This window comes from Accipiter gentilis, chromosome 16 (assembly GCF_929443795.1).
Source record: "Accipiter gentilis chromosome 16, bAccGen1.1, whole genome shotgun sequence".
In the NCBI taxonomy this organism is placed as follows: Eukaryota; Metazoa; Chordata; class Aves; order Accipitriformes; family Accipitridae; genus Astur; species Astur gentilis.
In genome coordinates, this window is record NC_064895.1 from 28,041,269 (window position 1) to 28,064,746 (window position 23,478).

The 23,478-nt window shown below is 43.7% G+C and overlaps 1 protein-coding gene across 50 annotated transcripts in view; it reads left to right on the forward strand.

The window, feature by feature from the left end:
* The window catches only part of RP1L1 (RP1 like 1), a 47,666-nt gene extending 28,501 nt beyond the window's left edge, over positions 1–19,165 (forward strand). For 3 of the 50 annotated variants that reach the window (XM_049819151.1, XM_049819150.1, XM_049819152.1), the window contains 3 exons: positions 8,001–8,166; positions 10,055–15,327; positions 15,412–19,165. In XM_049819151.1, coding sequence (XP_049675108.1) covers positions 8,001–8,166; positions 10,055–15,327; positions 15,412–16,839 — 6,867 coding nt within the window. In that variant the 3' untranslated portion in view covers positions 16,840–19,165. Of the gene's footprint in view, positions 1–8,000; positions 8,167–10,054; positions 15,328–15,375 lie in introns of all 50 variants that reach the window. The other 47 variants (XM_049819176.1, XM_049819169.1, XM_049819183.1 and 44 more) reach the window with 47 other exon arrangements.
* Positions 19,166–23,478: the final 4,313 nt, after the last annotated feature.

The following is a 23,478-nucleotide window of genomic DNA, read 5'->3' on the forward strand; positions in this document are numbered from 1 at the left end:
GAAGCGTTGGTATGACAAATCATCTTATAGTGCTGCATTTCACCATCTGGAGCAATGGACTGGCCCATATTCCCGTGATATAAGAATCAAATAAAGGAAGCAGCATGTAATTTATGTTTAGCAGATTACCCGCTTTTGCAGGAGCCTAGGACACTGGCATCTGTCCTGTTTCCTGCATGTGGATTTTGGGACCTGATATTTGATTTGGTGTGTAAGAGACCGTGTGAGTTTTGATTTGCCGTGGGAGATGGAAGGGATGCTGCATACTCTCTTCTAGACTAATCACTGCGGTGTTACAGTTTGCAGACGGTTAGATCCATACTTCCATGCAATAGTTCCGTAATTTAAGTTCAGTATTAGGTCTTGTTCTGCGTTCCTTCTGATGGGATGGGGAGAGTCTTCTGGCTGTTCACCAAACACACACCCATGCCACATCCACCAGCCTCTCCGCAGATGGGGAAAGGGGTGTTCCACTGCGGTAGGGTGTGGGGCAGGTTGCCCATGCTGATCTTAGAGAAAGTGAGGTCAAGTAATGCACTTTCCTATACCTTCCTCCTTCTTTTCTTCCGCTAATTTGCTAATATGTATGTGGGCATGGAGTGGCAACGCCCCATGATTCACCTTCTGACCAACAGATTAGCATAGCTTTAAAAAACCACTCCCCAGAAGAACCACTCTAATTCCTCCAGCGCAAAGTCTGGGGAAGGGCATGAATAAAATACAAAATTTATTATTGTTAAACGAGATACCCCAGTTCAGAGCCAGGATCCCCCTGGACTGAATGTAGTACAATTACAAAACAAAAGGGCTGTTTGCACTCCAAAGAGTTGTAAATCTGAATGCAAGACAAAAGGGAACAGATGAAAGAGCACAAGGAAACGAGGCAATGAGTCAGCATGATAGGCAATGAACTCAGCCCGTTAGCCTTTTCGTCAACGTGTCTGTTACAAGCTTTTCCTGTTTCTCCCTTGCATCTCTGCACTCTTTGGAAGGTGGATTAGCTTATGGACCTGTGATCTCAACCATGCCTTGCGTTATTTCCCCATTCTGTCTTTCTAACTCTCAAATGTCTGTGGTTGGCTGGTAGACCGCACAGTTAGAACAAAAGATGTTTCCTACATTTTACCTTAATCAGAAACTGGTATCCATATTCAGCTTCTGAGGTGAGTAAGGTTTACAAAGGTTGTTTCTTCTTTGGGAAGAGCCAGAGGATAGAATGTTCTCCACAACAAGCAACAGATTCCTAATTTTAGAGATGTTATGTTTGTCTTTCTTCTGTTTAGGTAATGATGACATTTTATTATTAATTGTGTTGCAGTAGCACCTAGAGGTCCCTGCTGAGATCACAGCCCCTTTGTGGTAGGTACTGTACAGTAACATTCATGGAGACAATCCATCCTCCAATGGATAGCACCCAAACTGAAAAAACCAGACATAGTTCAGAAGAGAGGATGTCCTTTCATTTCCACCTTGCACACGGTGACCTCCCCAGCCGGGCTGAGGGTAACGCCTATGAAACATTTTTATTGGAAAGGACATTTAGCTTTTTTGAACCAATCCATACATGACATATCCCACTGTGACAGGGAGTTCCTGTGGTACGAGATAATGAAATATGCAAGTAAACAGAAGTTTTACTGTTTTGAAAAGTCATAATTTTATTGTCAGAAGTACAAAAACTTCAATGAAACCTAAAGACATAGCTGACATTTCCTTGGAAGAGTCTGTGCCTATAGGTTTAACACACAGCAAATTGCAATTTTTTTCACGTAGCAGCACCTGAGCTTTAAGACACCACAGTGGGTCAGAAGTTGACCGATACAAACAAAAATACTTCAACAGAGGCAGGTACTGGCAACATGTTTTCTGCTTTCTTGTCCAGAACTTCATTAACAGCCTCCATAATCCTCTTGGTTCTCGATCCAGAGTCTGTAGAGGTCAGCAAGTTTCTCTCTGTTGGTTGCAGTGGGATTTGGATCAGGTTTTGCAGTAATATTGAGAAACTTAATTTCATTTTCAAGGATTATGCAATAAAACTTTAACGGGAGTCTATTTCAGCCCACCAAGTGCAAACTGCTAGAGATTGTTCCCTGTGAATTTTGCTTAGAGGATTTTTGCCTCTGAACATCAAGTGCCTTAGCTGTGAGCAACCCTTCTCATGAGCTCATATGACAGGGTAATTACATTGAGGGAACTCAAGAGAGGGCTTGAATGGGGCCTGAGTTATGCATAGTAACTCTTTCCTAACCCATCAAAGACCTTTCTCATAAGCCATTCATTTTCTTCCATTTTACTCCTGACTGTTCACTTGTCATGGATTAAAATATTCTTGGAAGTTACCATGTTTTGGGATTCAGCTTGCAAATGAAGACATTTCATTTTCTAACTGTCTCTATATGAATATGCTAGATGTTTCCTGCTTAGCTTTCAGGTGGTAGTCTGGTGGGGCACAGGTCTCATATTTAACTTGTATCCTGTCTGCCAGCCTCAGGCACATATTAGATACTCTAGAACATCTCAAATTGCTCTAGTTATCTACATTTAGACAACTGCATTGAGATGACTGACTTTCTCTCTAGACAGGGAAAGAGGCAGGCATGTCCAGTGGGGGATGTACCACCTGTATCAGGTGGCTTTCCTGGGGCGAAATGACCTGTCCCCCGGAAATATTGATTGCTCTCCACCAATGTGCAAGAAGCCTAGATTGTAAAAGATGACTTACAATCAGGTGTGATGAGCTAATGGAGAAACAATAGGGCAGGGCATTCCTTTCTCCATCACGACCCCTTGAGGTCATCACCAGATTTTAAGTATTCACAATCAGTTGCCTTTGGTTTTTATGGCTAAATTGAACTGGGATGTAATACTGTTTTCTTGTAATATGGTATCCTGGCATGTGTACTCAAAAATCTTGCTGTGGCAGCCTGAGGGAAGCGAGGAATCTGTTTACCAGAAGGATTTCCTTACAGGCTACTGCTCGGAAGAGATAAATGGCATCTCTGAGCAAACAAAGAAAACTTAAATGTTGGAAAAAATCTGTGCTGACCATTTTATTTCGCGGGGGCATCTTCTGATCTTGCCCCCACACACACACACAAAAAGAAAGCACCAAGTATCTAAGGTTTTATTGCTGCTTTAAAATGAAACAAATCCCACCCTAATGATATATATTTTTCTCCAGTGATCGTGACAGCTAAGGGAGCTGAGAACATCTACCTTCTACTCTTTCAGTTCCACCACACTTATCTTCAGGCTGAGGTCTATATGACAATAACAACCACCTCTCCTACAAGAAATCACAGAATCACATCATTGCTGAGGTTGGAAGAGACCTCTGGAGATAATCTCATCCAACCCCCCTTTTCAAAGCACAGTCAACTAGAGCAGGTTGTCCAGGTGTCCAGCTAGGTTCAGATTGTTCTGGTGTCCAGCTAGGTTCAGATTGTTCCAGTGTCCAGCTGGCTTTTGAATATCTCCAAGGGTGGAGACTTCACAACATACCTGAGCAACCTGTTCCAGTGTTTGGCCACTCTCGCAGTGGAAAAAAATGTTTTCTTATGTTTTAATGGAATTTATAAATAAATAAAAAAAGAATCCAATACAGTAAAGGTCAGACAACAACAGTCTCTAAAGTCCTGGGGTTTCATCGACTGCAAGAAATTTAAATGACCCTTTTAAATAATTTAATATTTACTGCAGTGGTAGTCTCCCTGCTTCAGGACAGACCTATAAGGTTTGTCCCAGCATGTTCTATTACTGATCTTACTTAGATTAGGATTATGGCCCATTTGATATTATACAGCTGAAGTTAATTGTGACTGTATTCCTAAAATAGTAATTAAGAGCAGCAACTCATTGAAATAATGTGGCCTTCAAGAAGGAGCACAGGCCTGGCACCCTGGAGCTGATATTCAATATTCAGCTCAGGTGATGCTTCCTGGTAACTATCGAATGGTCACGTTGGCTAGAGTTAATCTGCCTTAGCTTAGATGTCTACATCTCTCCTAATCATTCCAAGGTGCTGTATACCAAGGGAGAAAGGCATTTCCAGAGCATGATTTGTCTCACAGCAGAAGAGATGTCCAGTGCAGGATACAGGAATTGCCCTTTCTACATGGACTACATGTTGGTAGTCCTACTACTAGTACTAAAGGTTGGTTAACTAGCTCAGTCCGACACACCTAACTTTTAAATGTCCAAAATCTGAGGCCAAATCTAGCTATTATCTTCGCGTCCTTTGATTTCAACATTTACAGAAGGATGCCTGTTCCTTGTTTTCCAGAACTTGCCTAAGAGAGATGATGACAGTATGTTCCTTTATAGAAGTTGCTTATAAAAGCATTGCTTATGAAAGCCTAGGTCCCAGAGCAAGCCGCTTTAGAGTAAGATAACTCCTGAGAGTTAGACTAGGATCATGCTTGGGGAGGCACATCTCAGCCTTGAACAACATCCCATACGCTGGAATTCACACTGTCATCTCTGCAAGACGATTCCCACCTCTTACCTATCCTGAACAGCAATTCAACATCAGATTATTTTCTCATCATTTAATCAGATCTAATATTTCATCTTTTTCTCTGGGGCTCACATGCTTCTGAAATATGAATAGCTACTGTGTCTGCTTTTTGCCATAGTGTTACTGCCAAATCTTGCAATCTTATCTCTCAAACCACTTCACCAATTTTCTGTTTGATGTCCTGTTTCCTCCCCTGGCATGAAAAATCAATGCAGAAGGTGCATGGAAAATACAGTTTCACAAGCCGTAATAACTCTTTGTCTGGTGGTTGTTATGTCTAAGCAGAAGGATCGCTTCTCTTGCAGGACAGCAAAAGAAAGTTCCTGGGTTTTGTGTTGTTTCCTAGTTGTTACCAGTGTGATGCAGATTCCAGAAAAGCCAGGGGAAATTCTGCCACTGGTTGAAATGGGGCCAATATTTCTCTCAGCACATTCAGGAGCAACAGTAGACACTAGCATGGCTGCAGGTTCAGGATCTGATGCCTTCTCATTAGAAATAACTTTTGTGTATTCCTTAAGAAGAAGCAAATCTGAGAGGCAACACATGGGTCACATCCTGGGACACACTGAGCGAGCTGCAAGTTGCTAAACACCTAAGAGGGGACATACTGTTTAGAGATAATTTAGCACTAGTAAGAAATGCCATATTGATTGCCCTGAAGACAGATGTCCTCTGTATAGCCCAGGCAACGACGTGTTGTTGAGAGGATGGGATTCATGCAGCAGTGTGGGAAAGCTCTGTGCTGAGCAAAATGAGATGAACTATTATCCCAGCTCCACTGTACTGCCCTGACAGAATGAATGTTGCATTAAACCAAATCAATGTGAGAAAAATCGTTTATTTAACACTTAGGAAACATTCAGTTGTATTTACAACTGCCGAAATGTTTTTACAATGAAGCGTTATGAAGTGCTGATTTCCCAAATATATATGAATTTCTACAATTATTAATTCAAAGAGATTAAGCTTGCAATTTATTAGGAATAAAGGCTATGTTATAGGTATAAACACTCCTGAAGAGCTGATGATGCCAGAAATACTACATGACAGACCCTTTATTTTAAATCACGTAACACAAGTATATTCCATATGAAAGGATTTGGTTTGTGGAGTATATATAAATTCAATAACTCATCTGGCTCAGCTCCATTGATTCCTGAAGCTGTGTCATTGGCACCATCTATTTTCTGCAGACACAACGCACCGGTGATGAGTGTGATTGAAGTATCTATATACAGAACACAGTACCATGTGAGAAAATGTCCTGGGCAAAAAATAGCTTTCACTGAAAACATGTCCCTTGCAAATAGGGATAGTCCCTAAACTTAGTGGGTTTTTAAAGTCAGGTTGTTTTACATTAAGATCAGGAGGGATTTCACATCTGTTTTTCTTACGTCTCTACCTCTTTTTCCTTTTCTCTTTCTCCTTTTTTTACCCTCATCTTTTTTCTACTTGTATGAGGACACAGAGAAAGATCTCACTAAAGGAATAAAAAACAAAAGAAAAAAGACCAGGGAAGTAAAGAAGGAAAAGAAATATATAGGTGGCAAACCCCTACTCAAAATATTGTCATTTATTAAATTATAGGTTTTCTATAAACTTTTCGAGTGAGCTAGAAAGATGTTTCCTTTAGAAGTATATGGACTAAAAGTGGATTTATTGACAAATGACAAGCAGTAGGGATAGATAGACTGAGATTTGTGGGTTATTCTCTGTTTCTGTTTCATGGTGCTTATCACATAGACTCAGGAGTTTTGTTCCTTTACACACAGTGGTGCTTAATGTAAGTTTTAGAGAGCAGATCCTCACTTACTGTGGGTTTTTATAGCACCAAACTCAATGGGCCTCAGGTTCCAACTGTTGTTACAGTGCAAAGAGTAAATTAAAAAAAATGGGAAGACGATGGGATTTTAGTGTCTTCCCACTAAAAAGGTGATGCCATATGCTTTACTGTAAGAAAAATTACCGCAAGTGTTTAACTGGATCTTGAGTGTGATTCTCTCTGTCTTGTTCTTTCACCCTCCACATATTCACCCTCCTTTTATTTGCACAAGTCCAGCACTGTTATCTCAGTACCTCTCAAAGCCCTGGTGGTACTAACTAATCTCTGAAAACCCCGGAGGCATTTCACAAACTCAGGGCTTGGGCTCCAAAGGGGGCCTGATTCTTCATTCTGATGCTATAGCAACATTTAGAGAATGAGGTCCGCCCTTCATGCCCTGTTATGCCAGGCACGTGTGACAACTGCAGAATTGTCATCACAGCTCCTCCGAGATTTGTTCTCTTCCATACTCGGCTGCTAGTTAATGGGCTGATGATTAAGTGACACAGTGAGGTCAGGGTGTATCTCATGGGCAAGATAGTGTTCAGCCCACCACCGGTGCTAGCTAACATCTCGGTAGCCCATTGCATGGTCACTTCTTAATGGTGAGACCCTGTATGCTCTAGAGATGTTCTCCTGATGTAGCAGTCTAAGGAGGAAGGAACATCCTAGCTGCATTGTGGAGACCCCTGACAGCACAAAGCTGCCAGATGTTGGCCACTCTAAAGACCTTTCAGACAGCAAGAGAGCCCTCTCATCCTTCCAGAAGCCAACGAGTGGTTTACCTGGGAGCTTAACTTCAGCCTTACAAATAAAGAATTGGAGAAGCAAGATGGAAAAGGGTCCAGGCTTCGTCTAGCCAGGGCTCATCACAGGCCTGATTCCTACTCCTTTGGATGCTACTTAAATGTTGTATTTGGGTAAAAGTGACTTTCTGCCATGTCTAGCCCTGCTCCCTCTTCCTAGCTGCAGCTGACATGAAGAACTTGGTGTGTAATCCAGACACAGGTCATGAGGTGAAGAAGAAGAGGCAGAGTGTAAGCCTGGGTTCTCGTGGAGGAACGGAGAGCCCTTCACAGGCACTTCCCACGCTGAGGGACTATGTCCCACATTGTCCCTCATTGAGGCAATACCTGAGGTAATATTTGAGAGAGTATTTGAGGTAATATTAGGGGAAGTCACAGTTCTTGTCCTTTCCTGGGCAGAGGAAGAAAGAGAACTAATGGTCAACCTAGAATGTAGCATTTACCAGGGAGTAATTGCTGTCCCGTGCAGGAATTAGAAGACTTGAAGAGTGTAATTCTCTGTAAGGGAAACTGAGAAGCCTCTGGTTCCACCCCCTTCCTCACTACCACATTGATTATGCCTAAATCTTTCCTGGAAGATGTAAAACCTTGTAATAAATATCTTCTCCCTTAGGCAATCTCTCCCATACCTTCCCTATCTTAGGAGATCTGATTAAAACATAGCAGAGTCTCTCTTTCAATGGAAGAGTACTGCAACAGAGTCTACTAACAGGCCCTGGTGGACCCTGAAGTTCTCCAGAACCATGTTTATTTTATTTTAGGTGACATCTAAATGTCAAGTGATTCTGGACCTGGAAGGTAAAAAGTAGTTCTGCTCTATTGGCCCGCAGTGATCCACTTGCTCATCTCTTTCTAGATCGACAGCATGCAGGCTCTGCTTCACTGTCCCAGTGTGCTGGTGTGTGTCGGCCGGGAGCCATTTAAACCTGTATCGATGGAGAATTTGAGGAAACACTCGGTGGAGAAGCTGCCCAACCTGGCTCCCCGTTCCAACGGCAACAATGTCAATGAAAACAATGAAAGTAAGAAAAACTCTGGCGCATATTGCACCGTCCTCTCCAGGCCTGTGTCCCACAGCATGGAGATTACAGGCACCTATTGTACGGCCCCAACGCGCAGATTTCACGTGGAAAATGTACTTCCCTCTCTCTGCCTCCCAGGCCTTTCCATCCTCCCCTTCTTTTTCTCTGGTTTCCTTCTAGGATTTCCTCCCTACACCCTCCAGTCTTTCTTTTGCATGCTCCCCGTGTCTGGCTGACTTCCCTTCCTCTTTCATATCTCTGTGTCTCCTTTTCCTTCCAGAACTCCCTCCTTTCCTGTGTCTGCCTCTGAGGCTCCCCAAACCCTTGAGATTTCCCACGAATCCTCTATCGCCGTGTCTTTATGTCATATAATGTCTGCATTTGCCTGCACCAGGACCAGAGGATGCCCTGGTTTTGTCAGCAGGAGATTCAGTTGCTCCTGCAGGTTACAGCTGCAGTGTAGCCTTTTGGGAACAAAGCATGTTTTTAAGGAAAGGTTATGTTCAGGAAGGAGTATGTTATGGGTTATTCAGGATGATATTTCTTAGGCACTTCATCATGAGTTATCTGAGGTCACAGGTAGTTACACCAGCCACCCTCAGTAGCCTATGAAAAGAAACTTCCCATGTCCAATGGGCAATTCATCTCACCTATGGTAGGGATTTGTTTTAGCATTAAATAAAGCGTACTCTGGAGGTGCACCTGTTTCTCGCCATTGTCAATACCAGGACCCAGGAAAGATTCGCTCGTATGTTGACAACTATTTGTAGAAACTTAAGGACAGAGGCATGCCACACTCACTGCCTGAGACATCAAAAATTGGAGGGAGCAGTGGGAATAATCTGAAGCTTTGTCCATCAGGAGACTGAGCAAATACATCAGTTCAAATGCATAAGGATGGTTAGATAAGAGCTATATTTCATGTGTTATTGATCTTGGTTGATGTGCTCCCTGTTCAACACTACCTGCCTAAAATGCCCTCCATTCAGCTGCATATCCATATGCCCACAGAGGCATATGGTTGTCTAGATATATAAAAGTAAACTTTGAACAAATTTGTATTAGAAATGAGATAGGTGCGTATCTTGCAAAACTGCATGATAGCAATGTAGTCTACTTGAAATGAAGGGTCAAGTGCTTGAATAAATCTATGCAGATCACTGCACTGATCCATAGAGATGTGCTTTGGATTACAATTCTTAAAATTCCCGTACTATTACTGATTTCTTCTATAACTACCACTATTTCTTTTTGTAAGTATCACCAGCTTACAATTAATTTTCCATTTATTCTTTATGTTTTAATAAGCATTATAATTATTCATAGTGCCACATCCCTGCAGGGACTGAGTGCTGCTCTGGTCTACACGGCCACACCTGTGTTTCCTGGCATGTGAGTGAAGAGGTGGATGATGCACAATAAATGTGTGACACTTGACCTCTAGCTAAGGAAGAGGGTCACTTCTCCATGTATTTTCCCCCGACTGAATAGGAAGGATGAAAACTTGCACATTTAAAAAAAGGGATATTTGCAGGATGATAAAATATAGAAACTCTGAGACTAAATTGCTCTGTATATATATTTCTTTTTCTTCCTGACATCCACTTAATACGACAAAAAAAGTGTTTCTGTTTCAATTTAGATTAAAAAAAAATAAAGTTAATGTATAGAAGATTTTAATACAGATTATTAATTCAAACTTAATATTTATGGTCATCACTTAGCCAAAGCCAAATTTTCAAATTATGTAAACTGGCATAGGCTTAGCTTTAATGGAATAATATCAGCATTCACTAGTTTGAGGGTTTGACCTGTATATTTTGTGTCATCTTTATATGAGTTAACATTTCTCTCCATCTTTCTTTTCTTTACTTATTTCAAACTCCAGTGAACTTTGGACTGAAAGCCAAAAAAAGTGTTATCCATCCACGGTCAGCATCAAGCAATCGGTCAATGAGATTTTCTTTATCATCAGAAAAGTCATATCCTAATGGTCTCCTTGCCTCACCGGATAATGGTGCATCTTTCTCTAACAGTTTCTCACATTCAAAACCTGGGGACCTGGTCCATTCCTTGGTCAATGACGACATAGAAAAACGGGTACATGTGAATAAGGATGGTAGCCTATCCGTTGAGATGAAAGTCCGCTTCCGCTTGCTGAATGATGAGACTTTGCAGTGGTCCACCCAGATCAAAAAGTCCAATCTGATGAACCAGTTGCCTTGTGAAGAGTCAGGTGTAGAGGAGGACAGCGGAGTAGACCCCATACAGAAAATGAACCCAGAAGCCAGCTCAGAGGCAGATGAGTCATTATATCCCTGCGATATCGATTCTTACATGTCAAAACTTGAGGAATCAGAATGTGACGAGGCTCATTGTCATAGCTGTGGAAAGAAACACCAGGACTATGACATTTGGAAAAACCCCATGCACACATCCCAGAGGGAAGAGCCCAGTGTACGAAGCACCTGGCACACACGGTCGTCATGCTCCAGCACATCTTCCCGGAGGAGAGTAGTCCACAAAAAAATGGCTTCTGTGGATAGCCTCCACACCACATCCAGTGAGGAGTTCTCTGAGCACATTGTGCAAGAGTCCTCATCCTACTCAGAGACTATAGAGAACAGAGTGGCATATAGATCCATTAAAAAGTGTATGTGTCGCAGTGATTTGTCTACAGGTGTTTCCAATGGAGAAGACCAGCAAGAATACACTCGGACAAGCACGAGCAATAGTCAGAGACCTTCATCCTTGGGTTTAATGTCACATTCAAGCTGTGAAAACAACCTGGATACCCAGGATGCCCACGAAGACCATGAGGCCAGCAAAACCAATTCACAAAATGAAGATGAAAATTGTTTTGAAGTTTCCTCTGTGAAGTGCTTAAAGAATGATGCAGAAGAGATTGAAAGCAGCAGAGTTGGGAGTGTCTCATCAAGGTCATCTCTGCAGTCCAGACAGAGCAAGAAGAACGTATGTGAGGAAACAAGTAGCACGGGTAGGAGCATGTCCTCCTCAAGTCTTCAGAAGGCGAATCAAGAAGATAACACTAGGTGCTCCACTTCTGCCAACAGTGTGCACAGCAAGTCTAGTAACTGTACCACGCCAACAGCAAAGAGCGAACAGAATGACCGCTCTGATGACAACGTAGTGGTCTCCTCCTTCTCCAGTGAGTCCTGCCCTAAGAAAGAGGCTGAAGAGGTTGAAGCAGAACAAGATGAAATCAATGAAGTCAGCTCAGTGTCAGCAAAAACAAAGCCCAGCCGATCAATTAGAGATGAGAGCAGTGAAAGTGAACGATGCTCTACACAAGGTACCCCCCATTCCAGAGCTAGTGACAGGAACAGCAAGAGAAGTGACAGTGATGAGATTCTGTGCAATGCCTCTTGCTCTTCGATAGGATCCAAAAAGAGCAAACACAGCCATATTCATTTGGATGCACGGTCTGAACTGTCTGTGTCTTCACTTGAATCCACTCTGAATAAAAAGAAGAATTCCCTACACGCAGATGATCTGAGATCATGCAGCAGGGCATCTAATTACTCCAAAAGCTCGTGTGAAATCAAGAAAAAATCTACTGGACACCCCATGTCTCATAACTCAGGATCTTTTCACTCAAACATTTCATCTACTAGTGAAGCACAGGCGATTACAGGTTTTACTGAGGAGAAAAGCTTGAAAAGTACCACCGATGGCTACAGTGAATCCTCAAAAGGCTCAAAGAAGAGAAGCCATAGAGAAGAAAATAGTAAGCCATCATCCCTCTGCTCAAGTGTTTCAAGCCCTAAAGGAAAAGCTGGAGAGGGTCATTCCAAGATTAATTCAGAGGCCCCATCTTCAAGACAGGGAAGTATGAGTGAGAGTATATGTTCAAAAGGTGACCACTCAACTGAGACTGGGATTAGGAATGGAAACCCTGCAAGTGTCTCTTCAAGAGTCTCTTCAAAGTCAGAAGTAAAAGATAAATGCTTGTTGACACAGGTATCCCAGGAAAGTGATGATAGGTGTTTACAATCAAACATATCTCAGTCTTCAAAATCAAGGCAGGTAAAAACTAGAAATCTCCATGTGAGGATGTCAAACTCCAGCCGAGCATCACTGTCCGAGACTTTGTCAGTATGTAGTATGCATTGTCCTGCCCCACCAAAAGGGAAGCCAAACAGCAAAAAAATACATTCAGCCATGTTGAAGAACTCTTCCCTTAGCAGCATAGGTACTGAGTCAGTGCTGACCACAGGAAAAGAGCAGAAAGAAATTGTAGATTCCTCCAAAGCAACTTCCTATGGGTCTAAATCAGCTGCAACTGAAATAAATGATCAGAAGAATAAAGAGACTGATGATTCTTGCAACAGAAAAGTGGAGGAAGAGTTAGAAAGCACAGGTATGCAGGAGGAAGGGAGTGATTTAATGCCATCTACTCTACCAAATACAACTCCAGAAGAAGTTGTGCAAGAATGGCTAAGTAAAATCCCTTCAGAAACATTGCTTATGAAATATGAAATGGAGGATGATGCAGAAGAGGAATGTATAGAGGCAACCACTGAGGTATCATACTGTCCAAATGCCAAGGAAAACTCAGAGGATGAAAACGCTGAGAAAAAGAATGTAGAGGAGGCTGAAAATGAAGCAAACGATGAAGTGGAAAAAGAGACAGCAGAAGGCACTGCTATTAATGAAGAAGCTGAAGAGTGTGTGAATCAGGAACAAATCTCTGAGGTTGCGTCCGAAGCTGCCGAAGCTGCCGAAGCTGCCAAAGCTGACCAGGCGGAATGCAGCCAGTCAGTTACATCCAGCCAAAATAATAACAGAAGAGACCTGCCAACCTCTGTCCAGACTTCCGTCCAGATCATGAAGGCCTTGCTCAGTTCAAAACATGAAACAAAATTTGACCGATCAAACAGTTTGCCTGAAGTGTCCCCCACTATGGGGAGAAAACTGAGTAACTCTGCCAACATTTTGATTACTTGTCTTGCGAGTCTCCAACTCCTTGATGAAGAGTCAGAAGATCCATCAGATAAATCAAAATGTTTGAATAAGCCAAGGTATATGGAGCTGCTAAACATTTTTCAAGCCCTGTGGTTTGGATGCACAGCTGAAAAAAGTGGTCCAAGTTCAGGTCAAGAGGCAAGTGAGCAGCCAAAGACAGCCTCTGGGTTTAAAGTTCCCAAATCTGTAGATTGTGACTTCACCCCCATGTCCTCCTCTGGGGTTGATGTTGGCAGTGGTTCTGGTGGCTCAGAAGAGAGCACAGCTGGTGCCAGGGACTGCACCTTAACGGCACAGAAAACTGCTGAACTCAAATCAGCTGGACACGTGGAAAATGTAGAGACTGGCACCGAACTGACTGAGGGTGAGGAGCAAAGTAAAGAGGAAGAGCAGTCATCCCGACCTTCGACAGCGTGCTCAGAATCAAAAGGAGAGGCAAAAGCACAGTCTACTAGAGAGGACTCTCTAACTCAGGAGGCAGAAGAGAATAAGGAGGATCAGTGCAGTAACTGTGAAAATGGTCAGGAGGAAGGGGGAGAAAATGAAAACAAAGAAAACAGCAAATTAACTGAAAATGGAGAACAAGAAGAAGATGAAGCTGTGAATGATGAACTCCAAAAAGAAAATCTTGAAGAGGAAGCTGATCAGCTACCCACTAATGATGATACAAATGTCAGTGATGCTGATTGTGGGACAGAGCTGAAAGCTGATTTGGAAGAGCAGCTTGAAAAAAAGTCTCCAAATGACCCAGAGCCCAAAGTCAATATGGCCACCACTATGGGCACATCCTTTGTCCAGCAAAATTCAATAGATCCGGACCCAATTTGGGTCCTGAGACTGCTCAAGAAAATCGAGAAGGAGTTCATGACCCACTATGTCAGTGCCATGAATGAGTTCAAAGTCAGGTGGAACCTGCAGAACAACCAGCAGATGGATGAAATGATACTGGAGCTGAAGGAAGAAGTGAGTAAAAGGATACAAAGAAGCATAGATAAGGAGATGAGGAAGATCAAAAGCAGAGCAGGGAAGAAGATGCCAAGACCTCCAGATGAACCACTCAAGCGTGAGTCAACACTCCAAACTGAGCAGAGGAGACGGCGATTGCAAACTATGCATAAAAAGTCACTCATCGGTGACAAGAATGGAACCCAGACTGGGCTAGAGGGCACATCAGACTTATCATTTGATGTAAATGAAGATACAGCATTTAGTGCAGCTTTTGAGGCCAGTCTTAATGAACAAACAAGTGAGGAGGAATACTGCCCATGTGACTCCTGCGTGAGGAAAAAAATGGCTTCCAAGCCTGCAAGAAAGCCAGTGGTGGCCACCAATGCCCCAGTCATGAAGGCATTTGATTTACAGCAAATCCTGAGGTTGAAGAAAAATGATGATGAGGAAGCCTGTGCCTCAGAAGCAGCCCAGGACATCAAAACAATTCCAAATGAGGAGAACAATGAGGGTGAACCCCAGCCAAGTGAAACGGAAGTGGAGGACAATGAAGAAAAGGAGTCAGAATTAAACGAAGTGGACAGCTCAACGTTGAACAGAGATGGAGAAGGATCTGAAATATCAGAGAGTCAAAACTGTGAGATGGAGGATGAGGTTAAAGATGAAGAAACCAAAGAAGAAGAAAAGGAAGAAGCAGAAGAAGTGGGGGAAGAAACAAAAGAGAGAGAAGAAGAAGAGGAAGCAAAAGAAGAGGAGGAAGAGAAAGAGGAAGAAGAAATAATGAAGGCAGAAGAGGAGGAAAGAAAAGAGGAAGAGGAGGGAGAAACAACAGAGAAAGAAGATGAGGAAGTAAAAGAGGAAGCAGCAGAGGAGACAAAGGAGGAAGAGGAAATAAAAGAGGAGGAAGAGCAGGAGGACGAGGAGGAGGGAGTGAAGGAGGAGGAGGAAGAAACAAAAGATGAGGAGGAAGGAGAAACTAAGGAGGAAGAGGAGGAAGTGAATGAGAAGGAAGAAGAAACAAAAGAAGAAGAGGAAGACATGAAAGAGGAGGAAGAAGCAAAAGAGGAGGAAGAGGAAGTGAAGGAGGAAGAAACAAAAGAGGAGGAGGAGGATGTGAAGGAGGAAGAGGAAGAAACAAAAGAGGAGGAGGAGGAAGTGAAGGAGGAAGAGGAAGAAACAAAAGAGGAGGAGGAGGAGGAAGTGAAGGAGGAAGAGGAAGAAGCAAAAGAGGACAAGGAGGAAGGGAAGGAGGAAGAAACAAAAAAGGAGGAGGAGGAAGGGGAGGAGGAAGAGGAAGAAACAAAAGAGGAGGAGGAGGAGGAAGTGAAGGAGGAAGAGGAAGAAACAAAAGAGGAGGAGGAGGAAGTGAAAGAGGAAGAAACAAAAGAGGAGGAGGAGGAGGAAGTGAAGGAGGAAGAGGAAGAAACAAAAGAGGAGGAGGAAATGAAGGAGGAAGAGGAAGAAACAAAAGAGGAGGAGGAGGAAGTGAAGGAGGAAGAGGAAGAAACAAAAGAGGAGGAGGAAATGAAGGAGGAAGAGGAAGAAACAAAAGAGGAGGAGGAGGAGGAAGTGAAGGAGGAAGAGGAAGAAACAAAAGAGGAGGAGGAAATGAAGGAGGAAGAGGAAGAAACAAAAGAGGAGGAGGAGGAGGAAGTGAAGGAGGAAGAGGAAGAAACAAAAGAGGAGGAGGAGGAGGAAGTGAAGGAGGAGGAAGAAACAAAAGAGGAGGAAGTGCAAGAAGAAGAAGAAGCAACAAATGAGGATGAGGAAGCAAAAGAACATGATAAAGAAGCAAAACAAGAGGAGCAGGAAGTGGAAGAAGAGGAAGAAAACCCAGAAGAGAAGGAGGAAGAAACAAAAGAAGAAAAAGAGGGAGCAAAAGAGGAGGAAGAAACAAAGGCAGAGGAGGAAGCAAACGGGAAAGAGGAAGAGCAAGAAGAAACTCAAAATGAAGAGCAGGAAGCTGAAGAGAAGTCCAAAGCTGAAGATGAAGCTGACGATGAAGCTGAAGAAACAGAGGAGCCAGAGGATGAGGACATTGGGGCTGATGACGAGGAAGAGACATCGGAATGCAGAGGAGATGCTGACGGCTCTGGAACTGACAACAATCCTGAAGGAGATGCTGCAGAAGGAACTGAGGAAGCCGAGCAGGATGAAGCTGAGGCAGTGGAAGATGCAAATCCAGAGTCAGAAGATGAGGTATGTTCAGCTGAGGAGGAAAACAACACTGAAGGAGGTGATAAATATGATGAGAATGATGAGAAACCAACCAGCGATGACCCTGACAGGGCACATGAAACATATGAAGACAAAGGCAACAACAAGGTTTCTGAGAGACCCTCAAGGGCCCGAGGCAAACAAAACAGGAAAAGGCTAAAGAGTCTGAACAAAGCAGCTGTCTTTTCTTGTTATTCTTCTGTAGGAAACTTCTCACAGCAATCCCAGAAGGGTTCTGAAGATGAAGGTGAAGAGGAATGCAAAGATAACAGTAACCCCATGAGCAGCCATCCCAATGGAGAGGTTCAAAGTGATGAGAGCAGCAAACCCTCACAGATGTATCCTGACTGTGAGGAAGAAGAAGAGGACAAAGAATCTTCATGCACTGATCCTTCGGGAGATGAGGACCAGGCAGATGCTGAAGGTGTAAATCCAAAGGAGGTTGAACATAGTGATGAAGTTCAGGCTTCTAAAAAGAAAGAAGACTCTGAAGAGATTGGCCAGGATGACCTGGACTTCTAGAACTGCTTATAAAAAACTGCTTTTTTCTTTCTTCCTTTCTTTCTTTTTTTTTTTTAAAGTATATTTTCATTACATATTACAGTATCTCCAGTGAGTTAAGCCATTATAATTGGCTTTTCTCCTGAGTTAAATGTGGTAAACTTGATCTTGAATCCTGTAAGTAACATTGCAATTACCTGCCCTCATTTCTAGAGGGCTAGTAAACTCATTAAAATTTAGTGGTTTCAATAGAAAAGTGGTTTGGGGAAAGGGAAGGCTGTTTTGTTTGTGATACCTTCTTGTTCCCACTCCTTAAGCCGTGCTGCTTGCTGCTTGAGTGATCTGTGGCTCTGCTGGGCATCATCTCTGAGTGACTTCAGGATGCCTTTCATCTGTTGCATGCCATTTTCCTGGAAAGATTGCCAATCCACAGAAACATGACAAAATCTGGATTAATTGCCAAAGTCTGGTCAGAGCCCACAGAGATGTATATTCATTTCTACCCTACCCTACCCTATCTTCTCCGTACCCAGAAAAGATCTGAGTTATCAAAGTCTTTCCCCACTTTCCCTATTTTTCTTTAGTAGAGGTTGAAATCATTCCTCACTTCACTGGAAATCCTCAACACCGAGAAAGCTCATTCCAGTAGATCTCTCCTTTTCCAGACCACCTACCTGTTTGTACTGTGTTCATCACTGTAGTATGTAACCATGTAGCAGCAGATAAATAAGATGAGTTAATTCACCTGTCAGGTATCTGAGAAGTGGTTGAATGCAATATTGACCAAATTAGAAATGAGTGAAGTTCAATCCCTTGTGATTACCTTTACTATGCAAATGGCGGTATCTAAGCACTTGACAATCATATGGGATCCCTCAATTTTGTACGAGGCCCTGTTCCGAAGCTAATAGGATTTGCAATTGCTCAGTGCCTCACCCTTGCAGACAACCAGTAAAATTTAAACTAATTTTACCTTTAACATGGAAAAGATTTGGGCATTTGTGCTGCAGCAAGCAGCTGGAAAAGGCTCAAGCATTTACGCGAGAGGCTGGACTTTACAAACCATGATAGAACTGCAGACTTCATTTAACAACTGTTTTCTACCAGATTATATCTTTTTTTTCCCCTGAATGAATGCCCAACTAATGCCAGCAGAAGTTTGATGATACCTCAGCTGCATACATGTGTATACCTCTTTGGGAAACAGCCCATTTTAACAATAATTTGCAGGGAGAATAAAACAGCAAAAAACTAAGAGAGGGTGAAAACAAAAATGCCTTAAATTGTACGGTGAAAAAGTATGTGTGTAGTATTGTGCCAGGTTTGTGAAGGTGCATGCAGACATGTTGAAATAATCAATAATCAAAACCAAATAATTAAGATTGTTATCGTTTTATGAATCAATTTCTGAAACTCATAGCCAACCAATTGATTTCCAGAGATAAGATTCATTTCACTCAAATTAAGAATTGGGTTTAGCTCCAGAGGTGCATACTTTATTTTAGGTGTCTGAGAAATAGGGGTCTATGTGGACTAGTCAATGGAGAGCTAGATCGCAGCTGAGCTGCCCTCACAAAGGCTTACAGTGCCATTTGAGATCCTCCAGGCAGTCCAAGACAACGACACTGTCCTCAAGACAGAGAAGTTAAGATCTGGGCCTTCCTAAAACGAAGGATAACCCTATCTGTTAGCCTCATGTGGATGTCTTGGGTTCCCTAGGACAGCTCAGGTAGAACTATGCCTCTCTCTAGATGCAACTCAGTTGAACCCTGACTGTCTCGAAGTTTGATATCTTGTCTCATCTGGTAGTCTCCTTTCCTTGCTTCTTCTGCAGACACTTCCACAACTAAGAATACTAGCTTTCAGACAGCTTAGAGTCTGTGTACTTGTTTAAACATAGATGTTCAGTGCTAGTTGAGATGGCCTAGGGAATCCAGTATTGGTCTAAAGTCCCAGACCAGTCCCAGTGTTGGTGTAAAGGGGTACAGATCTCCTGTAGGTCCAGAGCCATATCACAACCTCCTTGTAAATGTCAGGGATGCTCTAGGGCATCTTAAACTGCATTAGTCATGGATGTAAAAAAACCTGAATCCACCCTGAAAGTTGTGTAAACAAATCCTACCTCAAGAAAATGAAGTACAAGGTTAAAACTAAATGTTAAAACTAATTTGGTTTGAAGTGCAGGTGTTGTGGTTTAACCCCAGCTGGCAACTCAGCCCCATGCAGCCGCTTGCTCACTTGCCCAGAGTGGGATGGGGGAGAGAATTGGAAGAGTAAAAGCGAGAAAACTGATGGTTTGAGATCAAGACAGTTTAATAGGTAAAGCAAAAGCTGAGTGCACAAGGAAAGGAAAATAAGGAATTCATCCACCACTTCCCGTGGGCAGGCAGGTGTTCAGCCATCCCCAGGAGAGCAGGGCTCCATCACGCCTAACGGGGACTTGGGAAGACAAACACCATCACTCCGAACGCCCCCCTTCCTTCTTCTTCCCCCAGCTTTGCACGTTGAACATGACGTCCTATGGTCCTCCGTTGGGTCAGTCGGGGTCAGCTGTCCCAGCCGTGTCCCCTCCCAACTTGCTGGTGGGGTGGGGTGAGAAGCAGAACAGCCCTTGGCTCTGTGTAAGCACTGCTCAGCAGTAACGAAAACATCCCTGTGTTATCAGCACTGTTTTCAGCACAAATCCCAAACACAGCCCCGTACTAGCTACTATGAAGAAAATTAACTCTGTCCCAGCCAAAACCAGCACAACAGGAAAATGAAAACTTACTCTCCTGTGACACAGCAATACTTACACATTTTCTAGTATTTCAGTATGGCACTAACAGGTTAATTCCCACATCCAGAGTACATGACAAACATCATGCCTGCTCCAAGGGCCAGGCCTGTAGTTTCTGTACCATTCAAGAACCCTTTAAGGTGCTATTTGAAGGTTCAAGCAGAAATTGTTGTGCATGAGCTCAGCACTGGGCTTTGCACATAAGTGAACATTGCCTTTATGAGCTGGATCTGATTGACTGCAAATGCCTTCAAGCACCCACTGTTCACAAGAGTTGGTAGTCCTACTGAATCCTCCTTGTCTAGACTATGCTCGTGATTAAAGACAGCACCCACACAGGACCAGTGATCCCTCTTGCATTTACTGTCTGGGTCAGAAACAGTGCTGTCCCATGACATCAGTATTCTGACTTTTTATTAAACTTTTCCAAGGTTTCCACAAACCAATTCCAAAACACTTTTTAAGGTGTCCAGCATGAGAAATGCCAAAAAATACAGTTACATCCATTGATTTATAATTAAGGGAAAGACACCAAGGGGACACTTACTGCTGGACTGGATTCGTACCGCTAACTCTAGGTACATGCATCAGGTTTTTTGTCCTGGGTTCTCCAGGCAATGTGAAGAGACAGGGTCTCCCAGCAGTTATTCAGAGTGTGACACAGGACTGTCACCTGGAGAGGTGAAGCCCACGGACTGTGGCATCCTGACCCAGGCACTTTGAGCAAATGGTTGAATTCAAGCTGTGACTACTCCTGCAACTTGGAAGTTGACAAGGCTCCTTGGTTCAAAACCCAGCCTAGGGACGTTGGGTGAAGGCTGTGGCATCTTTGTTCACTGGTGCCTGCGAGGGAGCTATTCCAGATGCCAGGGAAAATGTGTTTGCCACCGAAGGAAGCTTGTTATTTAAAGCATGTCAGTCCCTGCAGGAGAGCGGCTGGCCCAGCACAGCTGCTCAGGGGCCCTGCAGTGTGCGTCTCTCCATGTCAGCAGCGACTGGCAGGTACAGAGTCGTGTGTAGAAGCCTTTTGGTTTCACAGGGAGCAAAGTGAAACGTCTGCTTTCTGATGCATCAGTTCTTGCAGGATTCAGAAAGGCACTGAGCCGGGGAGTCATAGCTCTGATCTTGGCATGAGACATACACTGGAAGTGGTACACGTTAACTTAACTTTAAACATTGCTGGTGAAGATGTCTCCCTCTGAGCCTGCCATCCAGACTCCCATTATAACCAGCGGGGAGAGGGAGGCAAAGAAGAGCGTGATTCATCTGCCGTAGACAACGACATTAGGAGCAGATGAATTACACTCTCAGCAGGCCTGTTTCTCTCTGCTGAGTGCACAGGGAATCCAGACAAGTTGCTCAGATGGAGATGTCTCATGTGGGAAGAGCTGATCCCAGTGTAGCTACCCAAAAGCGTCTTACAAAGCTTCTGGTGGTAACTTGCAGACTGCCAGGCAAGACCTCAAGCCAGTCATCCTTGGAAGTTTTAAAGGTGTTTGTTGGCTCCAAGATCACCCTTCTCTGCTACTGCTAAAAGCCACTGCTGGAACTTAACGGGTTAATGAAAGGGCAAACATTTCCCAGGACTTCTCCTCCAGCTGTTGACTTTGCTCATTTTAAAGCCACTTGTGCATAGTCAACATCACACCCTAGCTGTGTTGAGTCAATAAGTTCCCCACTCACAGCACCAGCAAGGAGAAAGAAATCAAATAAAACACAAAAATGCAATCATCAAACCATGAAAACTGAAATCACCGGAGTTCCCCCCCCCCCATGAGACCTGTCCCACTCATGTCTGTGTTTCTCACCGTCTGTGTTTGGGCAGTGACTCACACACGTGCCTGTCCTCATCGGGGCAGAGTGGGCTCTGCACCCATACAGCCTGCTCACAAAAACCCCCGGTCGGAGGGGCTGGGGAGCAGTCACGGCGTCGATCCAGCAGGCAGATGTTGCTGAAGTAGTTGTTTCTTTCCTCCATCAGTCTCTCCCAGCATCACCCAGAGCATCCGCGAATGAAGCACGCAGCTGAAAAGGATCCCTCGCAGTTACATCTCTCACACTTGCACTGCTTCCAAACTTTACATTTCCCCTTGGCTGGTGTGACTCACACGCGTGTTCGGTCTTGCAGCTTCCCTCTCCCTCTTACAGCACAGGAACACGTGTTACCGGCCAGCTCCAGAGCTGTCACGTTTATACTGGCTGGAAAGATAATGGTTGTCACCACCTGGAGGGGATTACAGCTGCTGTCTTTCAGCAGAGCTGAGGAGGAGGGAGGAGAGGCAATGCAAGACTTGCACAGCTGTACGGCGCGTTTGGCAGTGCATAGCTGTATGGCATGTTTTGCTGTGCATTTCTGTTTGTCTTTTGGGTGGTTTTTTTGGTTTTGTTTTGTTGTTGTTGTTGTTGTTGTTTTTTGGTTGTTTTTTTTTTACCAGCCAGACAAATTGCTTCTTGATGTATGTTGGGTTTGTTTGCTTGTTTGTTTTTTGAATAGGAAATATTCAGTGAGAGATGATGAAGAGCATGGTGGAAATGAAAGTGTGAACCACTGAAATAAAAGAAATGTGCTTTCTAAAGCTGAGTTCTTCACAAATGTGTGCAAGCAGACATTCCTCTCACTAATGGAGAGCAATAATCCCCCTTTCCTGGTGGGTCCTTGCTGACCTAGCACTGTATTTAGCTCCAGCCACTTGAAATCCCATCTGCCTTACACAAAGGGGTGGTTTGTTGCTATTTCTGGACCTCAGGCTCCTGCAGCAGGCTTTGTTCTGGAGGCCAGGGAGAGTTTCCAAGCTGGCTGTGTATGTGCCCTGCAAGCTCCATCTTTTCTTTAACTGGAAGGTAGAGAACTTGCACTACAGGGCTTGGTGGCTCCTTGGCAAGAATAAGTACTCCTCCTAAGACAGGGTTAGGAATGGGATGGAAAAACTCAAATCCATGCACATCAAGCTCCAAAATCAGACATGCGGGACTTGCAGTGTTTTGCTCCAAAAGTGCAACACTACTTTCCTGCAGCAATTACTCCCGCTACTCCTCCAGAGAGGTATGTCCTGGTGGGTGCAGGAGGAGTGGGCTGTGGTTAGGACATGGGATGAGGAATACACAGCAATGGTTTAAACTGTTGCAGTGGGTGTTGCGTGTGACTGTGCATTACATCCTTGGCAGTAGTCAGTCCCTGTAATTTGCCCTTCTCCAAGTTAGATACCTTGAGTAGATGGAAGATAAACACCTGGGAAAAGGTTTCTACGAAGGTCTGAAACAAACGGGCTGTTTGGGGCTGTGGGATCTCTCTCCATCTCTTCTGTTGGAGCTGTCCTTTTGGTGAATAATTATTCCCAGAGTCAGAAAGAGATGCAGGACATACTCAGCAGAGAAGGGACCTCAGATTCTGAGCTTCTGACTGTTGAATTATTCAGTCTTTTATATCCCAGAAAAGTGCCAGACACCAAGACATCTTCTGAGCTGTGTCCACTCAACACAGCCTTTCCAGGAAGCAACTCGACTGAGAATTCCATAATTATTTTGGTCCCTATTATTTCAGTGTAGACAACCAGATGTATACACTCTATTTGCCAAGGAAAGAGAGGGATTATTTAGGGAGGAATTTCTGATATCCCAAACCTTGTGCCTGAGACAGAAGGGGTGGTATTTTCTGTGATCCTCTAGAACATATTCAGGCTGGAGATGTTTTATTTTCTCATGCCCCTAAGCCACAGACCCCATCACCACGTCAGGCTGAAGGAGCAATCTCTGTAGCCCTGCAGCCCCTTCTAATTTTAACTCCATGCCCTCTGAGCTGAGCACCAGGGTTTGTGCAGCTCCAGCAAGAAGCATCCCTGCTGACCTTTCTAATTTCGGGAGCTTGATGCTTGCTTATCCCT